The 12,333-nt window shown below is 41.5% G+C and overlaps 1 protein-coding gene across 5 annotated transcripts in view; it reads right to left on the reverse strand.

Moving 5' to 3' along the window:
- TTBK1 (tau tubulin kinase 1) overlaps nt 1–12,333 on the reverse strand; it is a 104,105-nt gene that overhangs the window by 69,325 nt on the left and 22,447 nt on the right. For 4 of the 5 annotated variants that reach the window (XM_084514783.1, XM_084514784.1, XM_084514781.1 and 1 more), the window contains 2 exons: nt 11,952–12,099; nt 1,571–1,644 (listed from right to left, as the gene is read on the reverse strand). In XM_084514783.1, the coding sequence (XP_084370909.1) occupies nt 1,571–1,644; nt 11,952–12,099 (222 nt within the window). Of the gene's footprint in view, nt 1–1,570; nt 1,645–11,951; nt 12,100–12,333 lie in introns of those variants that run through there. The other variant, XM_084514786.1, reaches the window with a different exon arrangement.

Raw genomic sequence — 12,333 nt, forward strand, 5'->3', positions numbered from 1 at the left:
ATTTTATCTTTGCTGACTCCACACGCTCAGCTACATAGTCCAGAACAGACTAGAAAATAAGAGATTCTGTGCAAAGAATTTTTCCCCCAAGGAATAGTCATCTTCAACAGGCTTGTTAAGGGCAGCGTTGGGGTTAGAAGTCTTGTCATACAATGAGCTCCAGATTAGACTTGTCAAGAATCATATTCACACTCACACTGCAGCCATGGTCAGGGTTGGTTAGAGAGCAAAAGGTTTTGTTCTGTCCATAACATCAGCAGTTGGGATGCCAACACTGCATAAAAGGCAAAGCCAAGCACTTCAAAAAAGTGAGAAGCATATTTTAAAGAAGCACTGGAGTCTGCTGATGTCTATTTTACCTCATTCAGCATTTAATTAAAAATAACCTTCCAGTTTATGCAGCAGCTTACTTCTTGTTGCTTACTAATTCATCCTTCTCACTTCAGCATGTACTGTCACCCAGATTATACAAAAAGAAACACAACATGGGCTGTAAGCTCTTCAGGAGAAGGGTGGGCTTGTATGGTGTAATCATACAGTGGTTTGTATAGCAAAGCCCTGATCATACAAGCTACAAGGGAGTTAGGACAAGTTCCCTTTCAACTCCTCTAACAGGTGATGTGACAGGCTAGTTTCCAAAACAATTATGTCAGAAAAAAGCAGTTTTAATTTCAAAGTATTCCCCTTGAGATGGGAATCTCTTTCCTCCCTTAAAGGCCTTTCTTCCATGTGTTTTTGATTCAGGTGTATCTTCCACTTGCTCCCCTCCAGCTCTTTCTCCTATGACTGTAATACTGAAAACAAAAGCTTCTTTCTTGGAAAAAAAATAATAATCTGCTTTCGTGACGTTACCACCACATTCGGGCTGTGAAGACCTAACTACGTGCGTTTACTTGGTAAAGTCTCATGCTCAACCCTGCAGCTCTTGGTGTTCTGTAGACAGACCCATACAACCCTTCATCTGGCTACCTCCAACAGGAGTAACTGGCTGTCTAGAAGTATGGTGACCATATGCCAGCTATCCAAATGTTTACCCTGGTTGACTTAGTATCAGCGGTGCACAAACAGGAGAAAAAAACCTTCCACAGCAGACACCGTGCTACTGCTGAGCTTGGTAGAGATGGAGCCAGAGATCATTCTTGTTCGCAGAGAAGACTGCTGCTGGTATGATACCAGTGGCCCCAATCACACTTGAGCCCTGATGCAAGACACATTTTAAATGCTCTATCACAGCTCAGCAGGCGATAGTTCAAACAGCTGCCACTGCTGCAAGATGTTGTGGGTAGCTCCAGCAAGCATTCTAGATTGAGTGCTTTCCCTAGAAATATGTCAGAGACATTTTAAACAGAAAAGTGGAGCTATGAAATATCTTAGCACGTCTTGACAACTGGAGGTACCCCAAGGGATATCACAGCAACACCACCCCTTCTCACTGTCTCCCATTCCACCCACTTCCTATGTTCAGCATAGTCTCTGCACCGGTGCTTGGCCTTATTCCTTCACTGTAAAACCTTCCCTGTGATGCCACCTCTGTGGGATGGGGGAAAGACAGAAGAAGCACAGAACTCACCTGAAGTTGCATGACCACATAATTAAATTTTTCATTCCTTCCACAGCCAATAAATCTGCAAACATGATCCTTCCCTGCAAAGAAACAGAAACACACAGAACAGAACATAAGACAATGACCCTGTGATCACAACTTGTAGAAAAACGGTTTCTAAAAAGGGCTGGTAACCATAAGTGGCATCAGGCAGGGAGTTCTGCAGAACAGATTAATTTTGTTTTTACTTCCCAGCCCCACACTTCAAAACAGCAATTGACATTCAATAACGAAACTGATTCTGAAAACTGATTCTGGTTGCAGCATACCACAATACCAAACACTTGGCTCCTGATGAGTTTTCTAAGCAGGGAAGAGGCTGAATGTCATTGCATAGCTTTGCCCTGTACTTTTGTAGCGCTTGAGCAGTGGCAATTTTAATTAGTTTTTATACCAGAGCTTTTTTATTTTACTGCACTGCCTGTAATGCCCTTGGGACCTTGCTATTGCTCTCATAGGCCGGTGGCACCAAAAACCGTGTAGGACACCAAAACGTGACAGAATAGGGAACTGGAGGGCAGCAGGAAGCAAACAAGCATCTCTCAACCCAGAGAACTGGAGCTTTGACCAAAACAATGCACACAGAGTCCACCCATTTCAGTAGGAGCATCAGGGGCCTGCTCCTACAGGGCCCAGCAGCATCCCAGAGCAGAGCACCCACGCCTTCTCACCTACCACAAGGAGAGAACACTGCTGCTGGCAACCACTCTGCAGGAACAGAGGCCTTCTCCTTCTTATCCCTGGAGAACAGGCTTAAAACAGACCAGCCAATACCCCAACCCCAGCTCTACCTGTAGCCGGCTAGCTAAGCAGGAGGGTATGGTTAGGAAAAGATATTCAGATGAGGAAAGGTTTCTTATCAGGGCAGCCTCTGAGCTCTGCCTTGTTCTTTTTTCTCACATACTATGCCTAGGTGTGCCCACGAGTACTGGCTGCCACTGGTTTCCTGCCATCAATACATTCATTGCAAATTCAGTGTTGACTTTGACCAACTGATCCCTACAGGCTGAAGCCGCTTTTTCTAAGAGAAACTCTTTGAAACAGTGGATGCAGTGCATGCTCTGGCCCAGGTGTTATCAGGATCGAAGAGCCAACAAGCCTCAGCTGTCCTCATGATGTCCTGCCGCTGGTCCTTACACGGATGGAGACACTGCCTGCAGACGTGAAGGCAGCCTCCAAGCCAGATTCATGGCTGCAAAGTCAACACATCTGAGTAGCTCCGGAAAGAACCAGCAGGTTTCTTTGGGAGCTTGCAATACCCATGTCCTCTGGCTAACACAACCTATGCAGGTCTGTGGACAGGCCAGCACAGGCTCATGCTCACTCCAGAGCTGACTCTCAAACCCATACAGACTCACAAGGAATAGTTTGATGCTCTTACAAACCCCAAGTCCCACTCTGTTTGTTTAGCCTTGCAGAGCACCAGGAGATGGATATTGAGGCAACAGACAAAACAATGACTGTTTTTACTGGCAATGAGAGCTGCTGTGTGCTAGAAAGTGTAAATGACTCAAGTTTTTACTTGCTTTTATTGTTTTAAGTGATTGTAAAGCACTCCTAGCAAGTATACCGTGTGCTTTTCCTTGCTCTAAAACTAGACAAGAATGTCAAAAAACAATCCTCTGACAGGGAGAATCTCAAACCATTTGTTTCAAAGGAATAGGGGTGCTACTGTTTGATACACTTGACTGTGATTTAAGATGCATCCCTGCTGACAGTATGGCCGCTTCAGATTTCAGCTATGTTCCCAAGAACTTTTTTATTTATTTATTTTTAAATCAGTTCACTCCATAACATTGTTTTCTGGATCACCAAATTTTACAGGAAGAAAAAATATTAGAATTTGTAACTGATTATCTGATAACACACTTCAGCTTTCTATATTTTTTGAAAAATAAATGATAACCTTATCTGCACTAAGGCTAATAAAACTGACAGGTCTTGATGACCTGTATCTCCAAACTGATTTTACTCTGAATCCTCTTTTTGAGCCTAAAATGGGCTCCTACCCGATCTGTTAGTTCTCAGAGAAGGAAAGGAAAAGGAAAAGGAAAAGGAAAAGGAAAAGGAAAAGGAAAAGGAAAAGGAAAAGGAAAAGGAAAAGGAAAAGGAAAAGGAAAAGGAAAAGGAAAAGGAAAAGGAAAAGGAAAAGGAAAAGGAAAAGGAAAAGGAAAAGAGACCATGCCAATTCAATTCCTACATGAAACAAAAGGAGCATAAGAGTGTAGAGAAACCAAGCCACATTTAGCATTTAGTGGTGTATGTACAGCCAGCTGGTCACATAGATGGGATAAATCCTTGCAGCATCAGCCCCTTTGGGTATCTGAGGCTTTTACTCATTTTTCAACTAAAGGAGGCATCGGTATACAATTGTTTGCTCTCTTGGAGGGGTTCATGCCATGCTGAAGTAGCAGATGGAGGATGAGAGTCAGGCGTGACTTCGGGATTCCTGCAGATCAGTCCTGCAGCTGATCAAAATTATGTAGCACAAAAATAATCATGTTAATAACCTACTGTGCAGTCAAGATGATGGGACTGTCATACTTTCCTTTAAGGCAGAAGGAAACAGCCCTCTTTCCTCACACATGCCCTCCACAAGCATGAAGATCATTTGTTCCACTGAACAGCCATTCTGGTATTACAGAAGATCACAAGCTACACTTTGTGCATTTCGGTATTTATTACTAAAACAAAGCATATACCTTACCATAAGGTAAAGAAACAGAGTAAGAGATTATGAATAGTTTTATCCCTTTAACTAAAAAGCTAACGTAGGCTGGAGGAATAAGTCAGCTCAATGTTAACAAACACAAACCTGAAAAAAGTTTGAAAGAACATGTGTTTTATTTTGTTTCACACATATTTATTTCTCTAGGCATTTAGAGAATGCAGTACTTTAATGTTCACCCACAGAAAAATATATTTTTTCCTACTACTACTTTTAAATTAAAATGAACATTAAAAGTCACCCATAGACTACTGCGTAAGAAACAAAAATATTTCAGTTACTGAAATGGTCTTTATGATCCCTGTTCTGAAGGAACTCAAATTATACTCAATAACCATGTCCTAATGTATAAAACTAAAACCACAAACTGGAAAGCCCTTCTACCATAGGATATATATTCATCATCTTGTAGAGATACAATTAAAAAAAAAAGCAGTTTAATACTTTAAAAAGTCCATTACATTAAAAACCTTCATTACACAGCTCTGAAAAAATTAAATGGCAATCTTTTTTTGAGTATATTTTTCTACACAGATCAGTTTCAAAGTACTGGTAAGCAGTATTCCTTCTGATCTACACCTTCGAGTTTTTAAATATTCCTAATGTATTTTCAAGACAACAATGAAACCAATAAAATAAATAGTAAGAAAGAAATATGTGACATTGCTGTTGCAACTTGAAGCATTTTTTTTTTTTTGTAACAGACGCCATATTTCCTGTATTTTTACCTGCACAAGAACAAATAACCAATCTTTCCTTGTAACAGGGTTTCAAGATTTAATCTTTAAAATGTATGCTAAAATTATTTTGTGATGCATCTCCATAGACGAGCTGTCTCATTGCTAACAGTCCACCAAAAGCATCTATGAACCTTTCACTATATAAAATTCCATAAGTCTCACAGCAATTACTTTTACTCTCGTAACTCTTACCCTTATGCATTCTAGCGTATCTTCTGCAGCACAAGACCAAAGCTAACATAAATCCACCAAGATGCTTGTGGGTAATGGAAAACATGACATTCAAAGAAAACATCAAAGAACTGGGTTTGTTCAGCTGTAAGAAGGTAGCAGATGGGAGATATCAGAGGTATCTGGTCAGAGACACCTCACAAGAAGCTGCAAAGATGAAGCCTGTCTTTTCTGGTGTTCAACAAGCTGCGAGGCAGGAAATTCTCATCAGGTACAAGGAAATTTCTTTTTCACAGTTAAGGTGTTCAAACCCTGGAACATGGGACCAGAGAGGCTGTGAGCTCTTTATCTTTAGAGATAATTGAAAAATTTATTGGAAAAAGCCTAGAGCAACTGGATTTACGTGCCTGTGCTTTGAGCAAGAGGTTGTACTAGATACCTCCAGAGGTTCCCCTGCCAGCCTAAATTATCCTCTGGTTCTGTGGCAAATACTCTTTTTTTTCTTTAAGATCTGTCTCTGCCATCAGCAGCAATGTCTGACCGGTCTAGTCACAAACTCAGTTTAACTTCAGAATCATCAGTCAAGTTTCTTTTTTTATTCAGGCAATATGAGTATTAAAACAATGGTATATCACGGGCTAGAAATAACCAGCATGGCACAGCCAGTGAGCAGCTCAACTTCAAGATAAACTGCATAGGAAAAGTCCAAGTAGTTACTTGACATAATTTGCTGTTAGTACATGCACAGATGCAGACACCTAGCTATACAACTGCATTCACTGGACTATGGAAACCTCATGAAGCTATTTCTCATGTTCATGCTTTATAACTATAATATACATTTTATAAATATTCTCTATTTTTATTCACTTGTCAGCATCGTTGTCAGGTTTATCAGTTTAGCACAGATTTTGTATTTTGGGGGTAGCTGATGTCACTTCTGTACCAATATCCTAAAGAAATGGAGGATCCATCTTGAAACAATATGAGAGTTATGTTCACCATCTTCTAACTTTCATTGGAAATACCATCTGAAGCCTAACAAAGTTGACTAGATCACAGTTTTCTTTCCCCCGCAGTTTGCAAGTCTCCTCTCTGGCCAGACAAACTAGCTGACTTCAGGGACTTGTCAACTTGACTGGAAACAAGGAGTTCTGAACATAAAAGAAAACAAATTCAATGCTGGAAGTCCAATTTAAATAACTACATTATCCGATAGTAATCAACTATGATTTCATTAACTGGGTTAGCCTTACTATTGCTTCTGTAATAAATTAATGAACTAATGAACACACATAAAAACAAAAGGCTGGTCACCACCTTCTAATCCAAAAGCAAAACGTAAAATTGACTGACTTTGCATGGCATCATTTCATCTGCTTGTGTCCCAAGACCACTAAAAGCTTCAGGATGACCAACCACTAATATATTCCACACAGGGCAAGACAGAAAAGTGAAAAGTGAAAGAGCAAGAATTTAGCGCAGCCTCAAAAAGTGTATTTTAAACCCCTTTCATCCATCCCATGTCCCTCCCCAGTCTTGTGAGGCCATGGTGACCAAATGCCCGTGCATTCAAACACCCACAGGAACCTTTCACATGGCAAAATACAGTGCCAGGCACAGAGGCTACAGCTACTTCAGGTGTCTGAATCTGCCTCCCTGTGTTAGCCCAACACCTGACAAGAGCAACTTACCCTGCTTTCCTATCTTCACAGACAGCTTGGTTACATCAGCCTAACAAAATGCTATAGAAACATAAAAAGTGGTAACGAAAGTAACAGAAACTGAATTGCTGGGAGTTAAGATACCACCTTAACAAGTCACAAATGCAAAAAGAAAAGACTAGGTCTGGCAACAAGAAAAAAAACAAGCAAGATCCCTTTTCTTCCCTTCTTTTATTGGTAAACCCTTACCTGTCCAACCCCTAGCAGTAAACGTTGAACAAGCAACACAGAACTGCTTCACTATGCGCTGTAATAAAATCAGGCACTCAAAACTACAATGCCTGTGACCAGGCTGCATCTTGCACAACTACTCAATATGCAGAAGATCTCTGCACTGCAGAATAAAATTAATCAGAGTCCTACGCAATGAGATTGGTTACACTGAAAAGAAGGCATTTACAAAGAAAACATCACACTAAGCAGTGCTCAGGAATATCTGGCTGTCGAGTGAGGTCAAAGGCAAGTACGCAGGACCCCACAGCCTCATACCAGGAAAAAAATAACTGTGGTAGATTAACAGAAATTGCTCAGCACCAGAACGGTATGGCCAATTTAATTAACCATCTAGCCACTCGGTTAGGCTGCTCCAAGAACAATTTTATCAAAGAAAAGTGAATGTTGTGGCCACATCCATATTTTGGGGACCTGCAGATCAGGAGGCATCTGAAGCACATGCCTTGTGAGAGATCCTTTTGTACCATTCCAGTCTTACAAGCCCACAGAGTGCTTCCAGAAAGGCATATCAAGAAGTGGGTAAGGACAGGAGGAACACATCTGAATTTAAAGCATCTACTGCTGGGCCTCACACAGTCCCTATCTAGCATCTACAGAAGACAGTGCCTGGTGCATTAAGTGCAATAAAATGGCTTCCACAGGCCTCTCTGCAGCAGCCAAAAGCAGGAAAAAATAACAACTGAATTTAATAATGGATACTGATTACTATTTCTATGACGGAGGTTGCTGTTGGAAATCCACCCTGATACCGAAAGAGCCCAGGCCAAGCACCTCAAAAGCTGTGCTAGCGCTCTTCTGACAGAGCCCTTTATTCTGTTAACCCCAAAGACTTCAGAGATGGGAGACAGAGTCAGTAGTCACTGACAGTATTTCACAGATGTCCCTTTGTCAGCTGAATTTTGCTCCACAGCAAAACTCCACAGTGGGGAAATAAAGTCCCAGAAAGAGCAGGCAGGCGTCCGTCTGTCTGCATTCCAAAGGGTTAGAAAAGCACTGAAGATATGGAAAAACGTCATCTAGAAGTCAAAGGATTCTTCCTTCCAAGTGGTAAATGACAAAATACCGTCTTTTTTTTTTTTTCCTCTACAATTCTGAAGAACAGGACTCAGACTCCTTATTTGTAACAGTAAGGAGGTCTTAAAGCAAGCTCCCATACTGCCTCATATATACACAATTGCCACGTCAGTGCTGTTCACACAGTGAGTTTGGGTTAATGTAATCTTTTTCTGAGCAAATAGACACAGAAGATCCACTCCAGATGCACATAAATATTTCCCAAATCCTAAAGGAGGCAGAGTCCACACCAACAACTTGTCCCTCAGACAGCATCAAACCACTTCCATGTTGTGGAGAAAGAGAGTTACTCAGACCAAGGGACTGGATTAAAGTTAACCCAAAGCAAAATCCTCACACCACACACAGTTTATAGTGTAAAATCCCAAAGCCAAATACAGTGAAGATGTAGAGGCCCTCAGCACCTGCTACAATCTACTGATCTGCTCATATTGTACTGCTTACTAACACAGACATAGCTTTCATGCTTACTAATGTAGACACTGACAGCCCTGCAAAGCCTCTTGCTCCCTGGATAAGCAAGGTGCAAATTCACTTAGCCATACAGATCTTATTTCCATTCACTTTTTAACAAAAGTTATCTAAAGCCTTGTCTACACAGCAAAATGTAATGCAGCTCTAACTAAACCAGCAACCTTCCCTGCTGGAGGCAAGTTTTATCTGCAAGAAGTATTTTGATAATGCAGCTTAGACTTGGTTTCAAAATGCTTGACTGCAATATAGATAAAATACAAACTGAGGTTAAAACCATGTGCAAGTGGTACTATCACGCAAGATTATCTCAAGTGAGGAAAACTCTACAATAATGATTAAAGTAATAAAATAAGAGCTTGGCACTAAAATAGCATTCCTCTAACAGAGAAGCTGTGTTCACGTGGAAGTTCAGCCTGAAGAAAAGAAGGCTCCAGGAAGACCTCATTGCAGCCTTTCAGTACTTAACAGCAAAGGACTCTACCTCCATAATACATGCAGTGCCATCCCAAGTACATGAGATGTCAAAGGTCATAATCGTGTGGCCACTGATTCCACAACGATTTATAGTTGCCTGAATATCACCATGTGGTGAGAATTCAGGTAACTTTTCAATCTTGTTTCACCCAAAGCCTAGAAGGAGACTGTTGCTGGTACTTCCCAGTCCCAACACAACATAAAGACTTGAGAAGCGGGCCAGAAGGTGACCCAGGATCCTTGCAAGTAACAAGCCAGCAAGAACTTTGCCTTTGGCAAAAACATTACATCTAAACAGATAAAGAAAAGGCCTTATACAGCTAGAAATATCAAATCAGTTAAGATCAGAACAGAATGGCTCTACAAGGCTGCCAAGAGATACTGAAGTGGCAGTGATCTCTCACAGCCAAGCACATGTGTCACAGAATCATTTGGGTTGGAAGGGACCTCTGGAGGTCATCTAGTCCAACCCCAATGCTTAGGCAGGGTCAGCTAGAGCAGGCTGTCTGTGATTGCATCCAGATGGGTTTTGAGTATCTCCAAGGACACAGGCTCCACAACATTTATAGGCAATTTGTGCCAGCATTTGACCACCCTCACAGAAAAAAAACAAAAACAAACAAACAACAGCACGCACCACCACACACCACAGCGTTCATTAGAAAGTACACAGACTCTCTAGCAGGGAGTCTTGAAGTTCGTCTGCAGTATGGGTTAATGGCCAGCTCAAACTCTGTAAAGCTCTAACAGCTTGCAAGACCATGATCACAAGCTCTGAAAAAAAGCAGCAGCTCATTAGTCCTTTGTTGTTTTATTTAGGTATCACACCAACATTAAAGCTGTACTACTTAAGAGGGACTGCAATGCTCAATCCTACCAGAAAAGTACAGAAGCGTTTTACACAACAACGATCCCTTGCTTTTTACCTGGAAAAACGTGAACTCACTCTATCATCTATGGTAATGCCACTAACCTACCCCCTTCTACCAAATGTTCGGCAAAAGTCAGTCTCTCCTTTTCTGAAACGTTTCTCACCTTTCCCTAACAGCTCACTGTGAAAACATACACAATACGTGATTCCCAACTCTCTCAACCTTATTTCTTATTTTAACTTTATAATTTATTTTAGTAAAGCGTTTGGGGATTAACCTTGAACCAAAAAAAGCTAAACTCTTCACAGAGCAGCTTGATTTGTACAAACATGGCTGAAGTAATTTGTAATTCTTAAATGCTGGATAGCTGATGCATAGCCAATTGAGCTGCTTCTGTCATTTCAGTCCCCTTGCATTTGCTAACTGCTTTGCCAATTTTCTCCTCCCACCCTGCCCCACATCTCTAAATTCCCAGGCTCATCCTGTGTACAACTTTGGCTGCTTTTCAAGCATTTATATTTTCAACAATAAACACTGATCGAAAAGTATGAGCATTAATTAGTTAACTCCCTGAATATTCTCTGATGCTAGCTCTGATATGGTGACTTCAGGTCATGCTTTTCAAGCATTCCCTGCTCTGGATATAGCGTGTATTGACACAAGCCAGCACGATAGCATCTTCTCTTGGTGTTCTAATAATCTGCTGTTCTACAGTCACACCCCTCATCACAGTGAGCAGTGCTTTGAGACTTCAGCCACCTGCTCTGCTGTTCTAAGACAGCCTCTGTGTACCCGGCCTTTTAGAGATGAACAGCAAGTTTTCTCTTGATGATATGAATTGATTTCTCCTTTGCTTTGATTCCATTTACCAAGCACAGATGCATCTATTATAATACAGCCTATTCCAAAAAGGCTTTATCAGTCCTCCTCCTAGAAGAGCTGAACTGTGGAAAACTATTTGACTTTCCAAAATAATTCATTGACCTTTCCCTAAGGTCAATGTGACACAGCCATTAACCCCATTTCAAAAGACCTACAACCCTCTAATTCAACCATCTCTGGAGATTTTGTGCAAGGGCAGAGATACAGGTATGGACACAGGGCCACAACACTATCTCTGAAATATGAGCCTTGGTGACAAGTATATTACTCACTGCCTCATGAAAAGGTGTTTTCCCAGCTCAGATGGGAACCCTGCAAAAGAGAACATCCCTTCTAAAGGCATATTCTACTAGAACATGCAAACTGCACCTGCCAATAGCCGCCCTTGCCTTCACAAGGAAATCAGTGCACAATGCACTTTTGCAAAGAGCAGTTCTCAACTCCTCAAAGGCTGATTTGGAAATTCCTTGTCTCAATCCTCCTATGGCTGTCAGTTTTTAGTAGAAGCCCCCTTACTGCTCCTTCAACCAGAAAGAACTGTTGCACTTCTTGTGCTCATCTACTATTCAACCAATTGACATGGAGAGTCCTTCGTGCTCACAGTGCTTTAGTCACAACCACTGCCCTCGCCCTTTGGGAGGTAATCAGGTAACCTTATTTCTTAGTCAGACATCACTTGCTCTGTTCCTTATCATCTAATCAGTATCACTAGACAGAATAGACCAGTGTACCAATAGCTCAGTGTAAGTCTCCTTGATGTTATAGCCTGGCAAACAAAAATAGCCCCTGTAGTTGGAACTCACTTGACACTGTGCAGAATGTAGTAACTTTCTGAGCTGAATCATTTAATGTAACATTGCATGTAGATGCAAGCTGAAGAGAAAGGTATAAAAAGCATTTGCAACTTTGGTTTCTAATTGTTAACATGCTCGGTGACCTTCACCCCTTCAGAGTTCAAAGAGCCTTCTGCCTTACCTTGCAGCTTCTTCAGGACAGCCACTTCCATCTTGAGAACTTGCTTGGGCTGCTGGGCTGATTCCACCTTCAAGGCCACATTCTCCCGGGTCAGCAGATCCATTGCCTCGTAAATCTCCCCAAAGCCACCGCCACCGATCTTCTTCAACTAGAAGAGAACAAGGAGGTTTGGTACAGTGCACAAGAGAGATGACATCAAATTGGCTCTCACAGAGACAGGCACTAGCTTCTTTAATGCATAGGCAGGAACAAATTCAGCTCCCAATCTGTGCTGTGCCTGAATCCCTTTACTGCACAGTTAGGCAAAAGTCCAGCTGCCCACTTGACTGTGCTATGTATAAATTCTTTGCTGTACAATAAAAAACAAGCCCAGCAAGTGATG

The sequence above is a fragment of the Aythya ferina genome (assembly GCF_964211825.1).
Source record: "Aythya ferina genome assembly, chromosome: 3".
NCBI lineage: Eukaryota > Metazoa > Chordata > Aves > Anseriformes > Anatidae > Aythya > Aythya ferina.